Raw genomic sequence first — 16,155 nt, forward strand, 5'->3', positions numbered from 1 at the left:
TTTTCAGATGAAAGGAACTGCTCATGTGTTGGAGGAGGGAAGTAAGTTGCCCAATGACCCAAAAAGGATATGCAATGGCACAGAAATGTGAGAGACTTCTCTGCTTTATAAACTCTCTACTGCATTTAGTTCTATGACATCTATGACATATCACTCTCCTGGCTTGTTTTGCTATATCAGCTTTAGCCTCATTTCTTAGGTTATTTTCTTCCACCTGTCCCTTACACTCTATCTCTAGCCATGCCAAAGCAAACTCCTCTGACCCTTGAGCTTCATCTATCACCATTATGTGAATGATACCCAGTTCACAATTTCTAAAAATTACCTTTCTACTAAGCAACAGACTTCTATGTCCAACTTCCAACTTTAGCTCTACTTTAAAAATCAAAATTGGGGGCCTCCCTGGTGGCGCAGTGGTTGAGAGTCCGCCTGCCGATGCAGGGGATACGGGTTCGTGCCCCAGTCTGGGAGGATCCCACATGCCGCGGAGCGGCTGGGCCCGTGAGCCATGGCCGCTGGGCCTGCGCGTCCAGAGCCTGTGCTCCGCAACGGGAGAGGCCACAGCAGTGAGAGGCCCACATACCGCAAAAAGAAAAAAAAAAAAAAAAAAAAAAAAAAAAATCAAAATTCCCCACCCACCTGCCCTACTTCCACTTACAACACACACACACACACACACACACACACACACACATTCTCTCTCTCTCTCTCTCTCTCACTCAACAAATCTAAAATCAAATTCCCCCTCTCCCTATCCCAACTTGCCCTAAATCCCCCATCCATGAAAATGATTTCAGAGTAAGTTCAAGGGAAAATTATTCTCTATTTTGAGTAATACATCATCATCTTCAGATCATCAAAGCCTTGGTATCATCTTGGGCTCTTCCTTCTCTCCTTAAACCCACACAGCCCTGTCCTTTAGGCCTCTGAATCATACTTTATATGTATTTTCTCTTTTCCATTCCTAATGACATTAATTCAGATTCTCTTCCCACCCAGCTATGGAGGTATCTTCTTAAAATATGTATCATCCAAACCCAAGGTTAAAATTCTAAACAGTCTACCATTTTCATCAAAATAAAGTCCAAACTCCTGACCAGGCGTTCAAGGGTCTCCACTAGGTAGCTTCCAACATAGCCTTTTACACTTTTCTTCCACTATATTCTCATGTACCCATACTCACACTCTGGCCACAGCAAACTACTTTCTCAGAATTCTTTAAGTTTAGAGACACTTAGCTATTTCTTTTTTCTTCTATTTTTTCTAATGATATTTTATTTATTTAATTAATTAATTTTTGGCTGCATTGGGTCTTCATTGCTGTGCACGGGCTTTCTCTAGTTGTGGCGAGCGGGGGCTACTCTTTGTTGTGGTGCACGGGCTTCTCATTGTGGTGGCTTCTTGTTGTGGAGCATGGGCTCTAGGCGCAGGCTTCAGTAGTGTGGCACAAGGGCTCAGTAGTTGTGGCTTGTGGGCTCTAGAGCGCAGGTTCAATAGTTGTGGCACACGGGCTTAGTTGCTCCAAGGCAAGTGGGATCTTCCCAGACCAGGGCTCGAACCCGTGTCCCCTGCATTGACAGGCATTGCACCACCAGGGAAGCCCTACTTAGCTATTTCTAATTTGTTACTTGTGCCGTTTCATCTTTCTGAAATGCCCTTAAAGCCCATTGCTCCCTACAGAAACCCCACTGTCTGTGGTGAAATGGGCACCCTTATACATTCTGGTGGAAGAGTAAAGTTTTACAGTCCTTCTTGAAAGCAGTCTGATAATATGAATAAATAACTTTTTAAGTGTTCATATTCTTCATCCAATTATTTCCATTTCTTGTAATCTATATGAAGAAAATAATCCTAATTTGGGGCAAACTTCACACCTGACTTGTGTAAATTGTAGCATTCTTCTCCTTTAATAGTGAAAACTAGTAAGCAACCAAAAATGCCTAACAATAGAAATAGTGTTAAATAAATTATGAGATAATCAGTCTATGTGTTAGAAATTATGTTTATTCAGACCATTATTAATAACCTAATAAAATACTTGGAATATATGTTTAAATGAAAAAATACATATAAATACAACATTTATATACAGTATAAGTATTAAGTTTAAAATAGTATACACCATTTCCCTGATATATGTTATACTAAAGGACCAGAAGGAATTATACCAAATGTTAATAATGGTTGTCTTTGGGACCTCCCTGTCAGTCCAGTGGTTAAGACTCCGCACTTCCACTGTTCCACTGCAGGGGGCATGGGTTTGATCCCTGGTCAGGGAACTAAGATCCCACATGCCACGGCTTGGCCAAAAAAAAAAAAAAAAATCTAGGATCCTACCTGCCCCGCGGCACAGAAAAAACAAAACAAAACAAAACAAAAAAAACCCAAAGGTTGCCTTTGTCTGCCTATACATATTTTCAAAATTGTCTTTAACAAACCACTTATTATTTTTAAAATAAAAAAACCTTAAAAATCCATAAAATATCATTAAAATCCTATTCATTCTTCAAAAAAAACCTACCTCAATGCTCTCTCTTCCATACCCCATTCATTTACTGAGAATTGTTTCTCTAACTTCTAAGCTTCAGCAATGCTTTATAAATTCTATTATAGCATTTAACAAATTGTACCTTCTGTTATAGCTATTTCTATAAATCATGTTCCATTCACTAAAATATAAACTCCTCAAAGGTAGAACAGTCTCTTGTTCATTTTTGTATCTTTGTTCATACATTGATTCAACAAACATATATTAGTACCTATCATGTGCCAAGCACAGTGCTAGGCAATGAAAAATACAGCCTTCCTATCATCCTTCAAGATACTCATAGTTTAGTACGTAGAGTCAAGGAAACAGGTGTGTGCATGTACAGACCATCGCAATAGAATGTAATAAATGCTAAGATGGAGGTATGCATCCGTTGCAGTGGAAGCACAGAATAAGAGTACCTGGCATAGTCTGGGGAGTCTGGGAGGGCCTTTTAGCCAGATTATTTGATTGAATCTTGAAGGATGAGAAAGAAATAACCAGACGAAAAAGGGCAATCAGAACAGACGAAGGTAAATGTGTCAAAGTCTAGAACTGAGAGAAAGTAAATGAGTTAAGGGAACTGCATGTTCTTTTATAGAGGTAGTAGTATAAGAAGCCTGTTAGAGAGAGATGTGAGATAGGAAGGGAACAAATTATGAACGACCACAGCGATTCTGGCACTAAATCCCAGCAAGGACAGATTGGATATGGTCATGAATTTCAGGCTCCACAGAGGTTGACTCAAGCAAAACCCTCTTATATTATCAAACTTGCTCTTAATGATCTCTTAAAAGGTTAGATTCTATGTCATTCCAGTGCTACCAAGTTAACCTTAAGTAAAAGAATGTGGAGTCCTCCTCTATTTGGCTTCTTCTTTCTTATCTTCCTTTTGTTTACACTTAAACTTTTTGGTATATATATAACACTGATCCAATGTCCCTGAATTTTTCTCCCTTTCTGGACATGGGTATTTAGCTTCTTTTTATAATACAGTATAGCATAGCAAGTAAAAACATTTACTTTGAAGCCAGGCAGAACTTGCTTAGAATCCTAGCTCCTTTACTGTCCGTGTGACCTTAGGCAGGTTATTTAATATCTTTAACTTTCAATTCTCCCATTTGTAAAATAGGAATAATAGTTTCAAGATTACTATAAGGATTTAACAAGATAATGTATGTAAAACACTTAGCACATAGTGTCTGACACATAATATGTCCAATAAGTCATAGTTATTATTTTTATTATTATTCCTCCTTTGAAGCTCTATAAAGAGAATACAATCTAATGCAGAAAACTGTGCCCTTAGTAACATCCCAACCATAAATGCAGCTAGAAGTTTTACAGAATGCTTTCAGAATGTCTAGCATATAGGCAAATGATTTAATACCAAGCATAACTGAGTAAAAATTATTTTATGGGGACCAAAATAATGCAAAATACCTTATTATACAACCCTCTGATGGTTTGACTTAATTCAGAAATAAAACTAGATCATCTAAGTGAGGAATGATGAACTACATATTTTTCAGGGACTTCTCCCTAAATATTAGGCAGTAGAGATTTTGAGGTTAAACTATCTGAGAAGATCCTTAAGTATTTGGATAGTCTATGTTTCAGTGATGGGCAGATCTATAAATCTAGAAAACTAGCTGAGCTAGAGATACAACTGCTATGTACTTAGAAAAGTTTAGGAGCCTAAACTTTGTCGGAAGGCCACCCCAGTCTAAGGGACTGCCCACAAGATGGGCCAAGATTGTCTTTGCGAAAAAAAGGGAGGAGTTTAATTTAACATACAGATCAATGAGTAATGCAGGCTCCACAGTTACTGGGCATGAGACAACTTTGGCCTGAGGAAAAAATATTAAAGGTATTAACTATGTGCCCATTAGAACCTTAAAGACACACACACACACACACACACACGCATGCATGCACACACACATACACACCCATGCATGCAAACACACACACCAAAAAACTAAGTAAGCACCCAGGACACCTTTAAGCAATATCTGGTGAACTCTCTAAAATAAACAGTTGCGAAATAGATGGGCCTCTAGGTCATGCGGTAAGTTGATGGATTGGGTTGGGGGTGGGTACAGAAATGACTCTTCTTCATCCATAAGTGGCATTAAGTTATTAAAATATAAGTTAGAAGAAAGAACATATTCCATTTTCCTTCACTGAAAACTGTTGAATGATCTTTCAAGAGAGCCGGATTTTTTTTTTTTGGCTGCGTTGGGTCTTTGTTGCTGCACGCGGGCTTTTCTCTAGTTGTGGCGAGCAGGAGCTACTCTTCATTGGGGTGAGCGGGCTTCTCATTGCGGTGGCTTCTCTTGTTGTGGAGCACAGGCTCTAGGCGCGCGGGCTTCAGCAGTTGCAGCACGTGGGCTCAGTAGTTGTGGTTCACGGGCTCTAGAGCGCAGCCTCAGTAGTTGTGGCGCACGGGCTTAGTTGTTCGGCAGCATGTGGGATCTTACCGGACCAGGGCTGGAACCTGTGTCCCCTGCATTGCTAGGTGGATTCTTTTTCTTTTTCAATTTTTAAATTGAATTGTATTTATTTTTTTATACAGCAGGTTCTTATTAGCCATCAGTTTTATAGACATCAGTGTATACATGTCAATCCCAATCGCCCAATTCATCACACCACCACCACCACCCCCTGCCGCTTTCCCCCCTTGGTGTCCATACATTTGTTCTCTACATCTGTGTCTCAACTTCTGCTCCGCAAACCAGTTCATCTGTATCATTTTTCTAGGTTCCACATACATGTGCTAATATACGGTATTTGTTCTTCTCTTTCTGACTTACCTCACTCTGTATGACAGTCTTTAGATCCATCCACGTCTCAACAAATGACCCAATTTCGTTCCTTTTTATGGCTGAGTAATATTCCATTGTTTATATGTACCACATCTTCTTTATCCGTTCGTCTGTTGATGGGCATCTAGGTTGCTTCCATGACCTGACTATTGTAAATAGTGCTGCAATGAACATTGGGGTGCATGTGTCTTTTTGAATTATGGTTTTCTCTGGGTATATGCCCAGTAGTGGGATTGCTGGATCATATGGTAATTCAGTTTTTAGTTTTTTAAGGAACCTCCATGCTGTTCTCCATAGTAGCTGTATCAATTTACATTCCCACCAACAGTGCAAGAAGGTTCCCTTTTCTCCACACCCTCTCCAGCATTTGTTGTTTGTAGATTTTCTGATGATGCCCATTCTAACTGGTGTGAGGTGATACCTCATTGTAGTTTTGATTTGCATTTCTCTAATAATTAGTGATGTTGAGCAGCTTTTCATGTGCTTCCTGGCCATCTCTATGTCTTCTTTGGTGAAATATCTATTTAGTTCTTCTGCCCATTTTTGGATTGGGTTGTTTGTTTTTTTTAATATTGAGCTGCATGTGATGTTTATATATTTTGGAGATAAATGCTTTGTCCGTTGATTCGTTTGCAAATATTTTCTCCTATTCTGAGGGTTGTCTTTTTGTCTTGTTTATGGTTTCCTTTGCTGTGCAAAAGCTTTGAAGTTTCATTAGGTCCCATTTGTTTATTTTTGTTTTTATTTCCATTACTCTAGGAGGTGGACCAAAAAAGATCTTGCTGTGATTTATGTCAAAGAGTGTTCTTCCTATGTTTTCCGCTAAGAGTTTTATAGTGTCCAGTCTTACATTTAGGTCTCTAATCCATTTTGAGTTTATTTTTGTGTATGGTGTTAGGGAGTGTCCTAATTTCATTCTTTACATGTAGCTGTCCAGTTGTCCCAGCACCACTTATTGAAGAGACTGTCTTTTCTCCATTGTATATCCTTGCCTTCTTTGTCATAGATTAGTTGACCATAGGTGCATGGGTTTATCTCTGGGCTTTCTATCCTGTTCCATTGATCTATATTTCTGTTTTTGTGCCAGTACCATATTGTCTTGGTTACTGTAGCTTTGTAGTATAGTCTGAAGTCAGGGAGTCTGATTCCTCCGGCTCCATTTTTTTCCCTCAAGACTGCTTTGGCTATTCGGGGTCTTTTGTGTCTCCATACAAATTTTAAGACTTTTTGTTCTAGTTCCATAAAAAATGCCATTGGTAATTTGATAGGGATTGCATTGAATCTGTAGATTGCTTTGGGTAGTATAGTCATTTTCACAATATTGATTCTTCCAATCCAAGAACATGGCATATCTCTCCATCTGTTGGTATCATCTTTAATTTCTTTCATCAGTGTCTTATAGTTTTCTGCAAACAGGTCTTTTGTCTCCCTAGGTGGGTTTATTCCTAGGTATTTTATTCTTTTTGTTGCAATGGTAAATGGGAGTGTTTCCTTAATTTCTCTTTCAGATTTTTCATCATTAGTGTATAGGAATGCAAGAGATTTCTGTGCATTAATTTTGTATCCTGCAACTTTACCAAATTCATTGATTAGCTCTAGTAGTTTTCTGGTGGCATCTTTAGGATTCTCTATGTATAGTATCATGTCATCTGCAAACAGTGACAGTTTTACTTCTTCTTTTCCAATTTGTATTCCTTTTGTTTCTTTTTCTTATCTGATTGCCATGGCTAGGACTTCCAAAACTATGTTGAATAATAGTGGTGAGAGTGGACATCCTTGTCTCGTTCCTGATCTTAGAGGCAATGTTTTCAGTTTTTCACCATTGAGAATGATGTTTGGTGTGGGTTTGTCGTATATGGCCTTTATTATGTTGAGGTAGGTTCCCTCTATGCCCACTTTCTGGAGAGTTTTCTTCATAAATCAGTGTTGAATTTTGTCAAAAGCTTTTTCTGCATCTATTGAGATGATCATATGGTTTTTATTCTTCAATTTGTTAATATGGTGTATCACATTGATTGATTTGCATATATTGAAGAATCCTTGCATCCCTGGGATAAATCCCACTTGATCATGGTGTATGATCCTTTTAATATGTTGTTGGATTCTGTTTGCTAGTATTTTGTTGAGGATTTCTGCATCTATATTCATCAGTGATATTGGTCTGTAATTTTCTTTTCTTGTAGTATCTTTGTCTGGTTTTGGTAACAAGGTGATGGTGGCCTCATAGAATGAGTTTGGGAGTATTTCTTCCTCCGCAATTTTTTGGAAGAGTTTGAGAAGGATGGTTGTTAGCTCGTCTCTAAATGTTTGATAGAATTCACCTGTGAAGCCATCTGGTCCTGGACTTTTGTTTGTTGGAAGATTTTTAATCACAGTTTCAATTTCACTACTTGTGATTGGTCTCTTCATATTTTCTATTTCTTCCTGGTTCAGTCTTGGAAGGTTATACCTTTCTAAGAATTGGTCCATTTCTTCCAGGTTGTCCATTTTATTGACATAGAGTTGCTTGTAGTAGTGTCTTAGGTTGCTTTGTATTTCTGTGGTGTCTGTTGTAACTTCTCCTTTTTCATTTCTAAGTTTATTGATTTGAGTCCTCTCCCTCTTTTTCTTGATGAGTCTGGCTAATGGTTTGTCAATTTTGTTTATCTTCTCAAAGAACCAGCTTTTAGTTTTATTGATCTTTGTTATTGTTTTCTTTGTTTCTATTTCATTTATTTCTGCTCTGATCTTTATGATTTCTTTCCTTCTGCTATCTTTGTGTTTTGTTTGTTCTTCTTTCTCTAGTTCCTTTAGGTGTAAGGTTAGATTATTTATTTGAGGTTTTTCTTGTTTCTTGTATAGCTATAAATTTTCCTCTTAGAAGTGCTCTTGATGCATCCCATAGGTTTTGGATCATCGTGTTTTCATTGTCATTTGTCTCTAGATATTTTCTGATTTCCTCTTTGATTTCTTCAGTGATCTCTTGGTTATTTAGTAACATATTGTTTAGCCTCCATGTGTTTGTGTTTCTTACGTTTTTTTCCCTGTAATTCATTTCTAATCTCATAGTGTTGTGGTCAGAAAAGATACTTGATATTATTTCAATTTTCTTAAATTTACTGAGGCTTTGGTGACCCAAGATGTGATCTATCCTGGAGAATGTTCCATGCACACTTGAGAAGAAAGTGTAATCTGCTGTTTTTGGATGGAATGTCCTATAAATATCAATTAAATCTACCTGGTCTATTGTGTCATTTAAAGCTTGTGTTTCCTTATTTATTTTCATTTTGAATGATCTGTCCATTGGTGTAAGTGAGGTGTTAAAGTCCCCCACTATTAGTGTGTTACTGTCGATTTCCTCTTTTAGAGCTGTTAGCAGTTGCCTTATGTATTGAGGTGCTCCTATGTTGGGTGCATATATATTTATAATTGTTATATTTTCTTCTTGGATTGATCCCTTGATCATTATGTAGTGTCCTTCCTTGTCTCTTGTAACGTTCTTTATTTTAAAGTCTATTTTATCTGGTATGAGTATTGCTACTCCAGCTTTCTTTTGATTTCCATTTGCATGGAATAGCATTTTCCATCCCCTCACTTTCAGTCTGTATGTGTCCCTAAGTCTGAAGTGGGTCTCTTGTAGACAGCATATAGATGGTTCTTGTTTTTGTATCCATTCAGCAAGGCTGTGTCTTTTGGTTGGAGCATTTAATCCATTCACGTTTAAGGTAATTATTGATATGTATGTTCCTATGACCATTTTCTTAATTGTTTTGGGTTTGTTTTTGTAGGTCCTTTTCTTCTCTTGTGTTTCCCACTTAGAGAAGTTCCTTTAGCGGTTGTTGTAGAGCTGATTTGGTGGTGCTGAATTCTCTTAGCTTTTGCTTGTCTGTAAAGCTTTTGATTTCTCCTTCAAATCTGAATGAGATCCTTGCCGGGTAGAGTAATCTTGGTTGTAGCTTCTTCCCCTTCATCACTTTCAATATGTCATGCCACTCCCTTCTGGCTTGTAGAGTTTCTGCTGAGAAATCAGCTGTTAACGTTATGGGGGTTCCCTTGTATGTTATTTGTCATTTTTCCCTTGCTGCTTTCAATAATTTTTCTTTGTCTTTAATTTTTGCCAGTTTGATTACTATGTGTCTTGCCGTGTTTCTCCTTGGGTTTATCCTGTATGGGACTCACTGTGCTTCCTGGACTTGGGTGGCTATTTCCTTTCCCATGTTAGGGAAGTTTTCAACTATAATCTCTTCAAATATTTTCTTGGGTCCTTTCTCTCTCTCTTCTCCTTCTGGGACCCCTATAATGCGAATGTTGTTGCATTTAATGTTGTCCCAGAGGTCTCTTAGGCTGTCTTCATTTCTTTTCATTCTTTTTTCTTTATTCTGTTCCGCAGCAGTGAATTCTACCATTCTGTCTTCCAGGTCACTTATCCGTTCTTCTGCCTCAGTTATTCTGCTATTGATTCCTTCTAGTGTAGTTTTCATTTCAGTTACTGTATTGTTCATCTCTGTTTGTTTGTTCTTTAATTCTTCTAGGCCTTTGTTAAACATTTCTTGCATCTTCTCAATCTTTGCCTCCATTCTTTTTCCGTGGTCCTGGATCATCTTCACTATCATTATTCTGAATTCTTTTTCTGGAAGTTTGCCAATCCCCACTTCATTTAGTTGTTTTTCTGGGGTTTTATCTTGTTCCTTCATCTGGTACATAGCCCTCTGCCTTTTCATCTTGTCTATCTTTCTGTGAATGTGATTTTTGTTCCACAGGCTGCAGGATTGTAGTTCTTCTTGCTTCTGCTTGCCCTGTAGCCTACTAGTGTTGGAGGGTCTCCTGCAGAGGCAGGGGGTGGCTGTGGCTCACTGCAGGGACAAGGACACTGGCAGCAGAAGTTCTGGGAAGTACTCCTTGGTGTGAGCCCTCCCAGAGTCTGGCAGGTGGATTCTTAACCACTGCGCCACCAAGGAAGCCTGAGCCTGATCTTAAAGTAGAGTTAGGGTAAATGTTTTATACTAAACATTTTAGGAATTTATATTAAATTCATACATACTGCCTCTTCTCCATGGAATTGAAGGCTGAAAAAAAGATGTAAAAAGAAAAAAGTTATAGCCTAGTGGTTTTCCTTAGAGATTTCTCTATAAAGAGATTAAGAACGTGCATATTGGTTTATAACTCAGTACAGGTATTTATTACACCACTTCACTGAAATCACTCTTGCCTAGATTGCCACTCACTTCCATCTTGCCTCATTAAACAGTTTTCAAAATCTCACCTTACCTGTCCTTAACATTTGATACATAATTACTCTCTCCTTTCTGAAACACTCTTTATTCGACTTTCAGGGGACCACATTCTCCTCGTTTTCTTCCTGCTCTACTTACTTCTCAGTCTCCTGAGTTCCTTAGTTCCTTTTATTACTTCTTGCTTATAAATATTAGACTGCCCCAGGCCTCAGTTCCCCCTCTCTGTGGGCTCACTCCTTAAGTAATCTCATTTAGTCTCATGGTTTTAAACACCAGGTATGTGCTGATGACTCTCACCTTTGTATCTTTAGCCCTAATCTCTCCCCTGAGCTCCAGATTCCATGTCCAGCAGTCTACCATCTGTGTGTCTATAGGTCTCTTTAACTTAACATGTTCAAAATAGAACTCTTGACTCCCTGCTACTGCCCCAATTTTCCGCATCTTAGTAAATGCCAACAGCACTTACCCCAGGCCAAAAAACATTGGAGCCATCTCTTCTTTCTTCATATGATAGCCTACATCTAAGCCATCAGCAAATCCTGTCATTTCTACCATCACTAATTATCCCAAACCTTATCACTTCTCAATATCTCTACTGTTACCACTCTAGTTCAAGCCACTGTCCATCTCTCTTTGTCTATTGTCAATCCTCTACACTGTAGCCAGAAGGAGCTTTTTAAAATCAGAAAGCAGATGTTATTACTCTTCTACTCCAGACCCTCTAATGGCTTTCCTTCACACTCAGAATAAGACCCATGTCTGTTAAAAGCAGGACATTATCTGGTTTCAGCCTGCCTCTCCAACCACCTCTCCAATTGCTTTCCCCTCTCTCACTGAGATCTAGGTACACTAGCCTGTTGTTGTTTCCCAGACACACTAAGCTTATTCCCAGCTCTTTTCCCAGAATTTTGCATCACTTGCACCTTCAGTTTACTTAGGTTTTTGCTCAAATATTTCCTCAGATAAGCATCCCCTGACTACACCATCTAAAATGTAGCCCTGGGGACTTCCCTAGTGGTCCAGTGGTTCGAACTCTGCACTTTCACTGCTGGGCCCTGGTTCAATCCCTGGTTGGGGAACTAAGATCCTTCAAGCCACATGGCATGGCCAAAAAATAAAATAAAATAAAATAAAATAAATAAAAAAATTTTTAAAAATGTAGCCCGGATTCCCAACACTCTGTATCCCCTTACTCTTTATTTTTCTTTATAGTACTTATCATATCATATCATATTATGTACTTCTTTGTTTATTATATGTTTCCCATATAGAATGCATAGGCTTTAAAAAGACTTTGTCTACCTTGTTTACTTCCATAATCCTAACGCCTAGAATAGTGTCTGGCACAGCCTAAGAAGTTCAAGGCTGCAATTTATTACAAAGGAAATTGGCATATATTTTAGAAAGAATATCTAATAAGTTAGTAGTCTATAATATGCAGAGAGAAGGTAGGGGGACAAACCATCTTGCTTTGTCACTGACTAAGGGGTTTCCCAGGCCATAGGACTTTATTTTTAAAACCAAGACAATCCTAGGGAAAGTGGAACTGTTGGTCACCCTAGAAAAACACTACATACTTTTAAAGGGTATGGACTCTACTTGAGTCAAATCAAATGGACTTATACTCGGATAAGAACAAAAATAGCTACCTCTACTTGTTGAGCATTTACTACAAACACTGTGCAAGCACTTTAAATACATTTTCTCATTTAATTTTTAAGGTAATCTATGAGATAGGCATTTTATCCCCATAACACGGAATAGGAAACTCCTGATACTGAGAGAGTTAAGAAACTTGCCCAGAATTGAACAGTTTGAGTGAAAAGGCTATAGAGTTGATAAAAATAAACAACTTGGTAAGGACTGGAATGAGCATTTGGAACTGACCTTGAACAGTTCTGAAGACAAGAATTTGTCCTCAAATATTTATTTAGCTTGAGATTTTTAATCAGCTGTATTTTTAAAAGACGGGTTAGCAGTACTCCGCCAAAAAAGAGGTCTGGGATCTACAAAGTTTGGGACAATTGATCTTGTCCAGATACTGAGTGGGATCTGGGACTCCTAGCTCTCACTGAGTTCATATTACTACTCCTAAGAGCCTCAATTCAACTTTCATTACCAGAACTTAAGTCTAAACTCAGCTTATCTAAAATGTTTTACCTTGTTTTTAGGCAGTGAAATAACTATATAGTACGATATAGCAATATACTAATTATATAAGATCCTGGATGTTCTGGTTTGAATTTCATTCCCCATACTACCTCTCTCACAGGAAGATAGTATAAAAGTTACAGTAGGCTTTGGAATAAAACAACCCTAGATTTGAACGCTTGATTCACAATTAACCATCTGTGTGACTTTAGGCAAGCCACTTTACCTCTGCCAGTTTTTCTCTTTAGTAAAAAGAAGATAATACCTACCTCACAGGATGATGATTAAATGAGATAATATATGTTAAGCTGCTTAGCACAGAGAAAGTGCTCAATAAGTGGTGGCTATTGATATTAATAATAATAGCTTAGCCAGAATTTATTATTGCTTTTGCTTATCAAACCAGATACTAAAAAAACACTGCATACATTGATGAGAGGTGACAGCGGAGTTTGGATTTTATTCTCAAGGTGTTGGTGAGGCATTAAAGGATTTTGAGCAGGGGAGTGGCAATAAATGAAAGGAATCAAAAAAGGAGCCCAGGGAATTCCCTGGAGGTCCAGTGGTTAGGACTTGGCACTTTCACTACTGAGGGCCCTGGTTCAATTGCTGGTCAATCCCATAAGGCGCTTGGTGCGGCCAAAAAAAAAAAAAGAAGGAGCCCATAAGAGAGTTTAAGAAAGAGTAACCAGAGAGAGAAGAGAAAATCAGGACACAGTAGTATCTTAAAGCCAAGAGAGAAGTGAGGTGAGAGTAGACAACTCTGTTAAATGGTACAAGAGAGAGAGAAATAAGACCAGAAGAGTCCAGTGAATGGCTGATACATAGAACATTTAAGGCCTATTGAAGCACCGTTATTTTAAATTATGCCACTTGTCTTCTTCCAGTAGTCCAGCATTTCTTAGTTTCTCCACTGCACGCAGAAACACAACCTTCCTTTGAGTCCTGAGCAAAAGTTTGCAATGGCTTCCCTCTGCCTATGGACTTAAACAAGTTCTTCAGTCTGCTGTTCTAAGCTCCGCACAATATGGCCCCAAACCAACTTTCTATCTTCTTTTCACACTACTCCCCTAAAGATGTTCAGTTTTCCCTTCAACTAAATTTCCTGATGCTCTCCAAATACAAACACAGTATTTCATGCTTTTATTTGTATACTAGTTATAGCACAATTCATACAGAATATGAATTCTGCCTCATATTATAATTATTTGTACACCTACAATTATAAAATCTCAGAATCATAAAAAAACTTCACAAGTCATTTCTCTTACAAGAATTTTGTCAATTTTTCACTAGTATGTGAAAAATGGAGAAAAAGGAATATTTTGGTAAATCTTTCATAAATCTAAATTTATTTGTCTCAAAGGACTATACTTAAATTAGAGGTTATGTCCTCTTAAGTTTTGTTTTTGGTGTTAAACTGTCTTTTCTTTTACAATTTGATGGTGATAACAAAGGGTTTTGTTTTTTTTAATGTCTGTACTTGCTAACTTAAAAACTGGTAACTTTATGTCAATCTGCAAAATTTTTTGAAATTCTCAAAGTCCATGAAATGAAAAAGTGAGGAACCATTGATCTCCTCTAACCCTTATCTGACCCATGAATTCCCCCTGCAACATCTCTGACAAGTTATGTACATCTCTAATTGAACACTTCCAGTGCCAGGGAGCTCATCTTTTCCCAAGGTAGCATATTCCATTTTTTACAGCTTTAACTATGAGCAAGTCTTAGCTTATCTCAGCTCCACTTCCAGGTCAAAAAGGTGTTTGAGAGCTCTCCTTTTGAGAATCCCCTGCCCTGTGCCTTTTCCATAGTCGTCTCTCAAAAATCTTTCTTAATTGACACTCTCTAAAGAAATTGAAGTTTGACAGGGAATCATCACCTATGATCCCTATTATGCAAAAACAGTTAAAGATGGGGTCTTGGAAAGGATAATAATAAAACTCTTTCCCTGCAGAAATAGGAGGATTTAAAGGTTTAGGATGGACCTTATATTGTTTTCCTTAGGTAGTAAATCTATTCATTAATATAGCATTAAAACCTACCAAACGATCCTTTGAAAATTGCCTAAAAGCCCTGGGGAAACTATTATATTATTTTGTTCTAATTTTGTTTTACAGCTTTTCATATATAATCTCTTTAGGAGAAAAGCAATCTAAGAGATAAAAGTTGATAATGTGATTTGATTATATTCATTTGTAATTTTGTGTTACTTCTTTTTCTAAAGCTGGGGCCTCAACTTTGGTGACCAAGGATATATACGGATGGCAAGAAATAGTGGAAATCACTGTGGGATTGCTAGTTATCCCTCTTACCCGGAAATCTAGAGGACCTCTTTGTTTTATAACAATTCAAGAAAGAAGAAACACTTTCTCACAATTTAATTTTACCTGCTGTAACCAGTAGAAATGTGTGTCATGATCAATGTATATTTACTGTACTAACAGAAAATATAGTTTGATTCATCTACTTTTTTAACTTTGCAGATCTTGGGGAACAGTTTGCTAAGTAAATTAATAATGTACTATAGATATAACTGTACAAAAATTGGTCAACCTGAGATAATCTGTCATGTTTTTCATTGTCTTATTTTATTTGTCCTTTTAAGTCCCCTGATATCCTGCTGAACCTCGATGGCATATAGATGCTTAATAAATAACTGCCTTTTCAACTTTGTATCAATACCATGAGTCAGGAGACAGATGGGCCCCCGGGGCAAATGGTTTGAGTTCTTTCCTTGTGGACTGATACTCCGACATGGGAATAACAGGACAATTGAGAGAGGAGGCTGGGCCCTGCCCAGACAGAAGATAAAAGACCACATATTTCTCATTCCTGAAGTCAGGAGACCTCCCGGACTACACATGCGCAGAAAGTCTCCTTGGAGGTCAAAAGGAGAGTCATGCCAAGTGGCCAAATCTACCCATAGGCCTCTTCGGTAGAATCCATCTTGGCTAAGAGATGTGCATGCACACATGGGAAAATCCTGAGCTATACCAAGTTCAGACTTTGAACCAGGCAAATCAAAATGATTGGCCAAAGGAAACCTGGAAAGAATGCCCTATATAAGTGATTTAAACTGCCACCAGGGCGCGACTTTTTCTGAGCCCGCTCGTGTGTCTATCCACAAGTACTGCACTTTTTTCTGCAAATAAATACTTGTTTCACCACTTTCCATCTTTGTGAGAATTCTTTTTCTGCAACTCCACAGGGCCCGGACCTTTCACTGACCGCTGATCTAGTGCCTAGGATTTGGTGCTCTCACCGCCGCAACCCGACCTCAATCACTGGCCGGGAACTAAAACCCTGCTTCAAGCCGCTGCAGGCCGAGGCCACCCATACCATTCTTTTCTTATTCTTAGGTAACTATTATAATCTATCATGAGAATATAAATTGTAGTATGCTGGCGATATGCTATGACAACTTTTTTTCTTT

General features: G+C 38.1%; 1 protein-coding gene across 2 annotated transcripts in view; it reads left to right on the forward strand.

The window, feature by feature from the left end:
• CTSS (cathepsin S) overlaps window positions 1-15,894 on the forward strand; it is a 29,196-nt gene extending 13,302 nt beyond the window's left edge. For both annotated transcript variants that reach the window (XM_081224831.1, XM_081224832.1), the window contains exon 8: window positions 14,947-15,894. In XM_081224831.1, coding sequence (XP_081080957.1) covers window positions 14,947-15,046 — 100 coding nt within the window. In that variant the 3' untranslated portion in view covers window positions 15,047-15,894. The remainder of the gene's footprint in view (window positions 1-14,946) is intronic.
• Window positions 15,895-16,155: the final 261 nt, after the last annotated feature.

This window comes from Mesoplodon bidens, assembly GCF_964165515.1.
Source record: "Mesoplodon bidens genome assembly, chromosome: 2".
In the NCBI taxonomy this organism is placed as follows: domain Eukaryota; kingdom Metazoa; phylum Chordata; class Mammalia; order Artiodactyla; family Ziphiidae; genus Mesoplodon; species Mesoplodon bidens.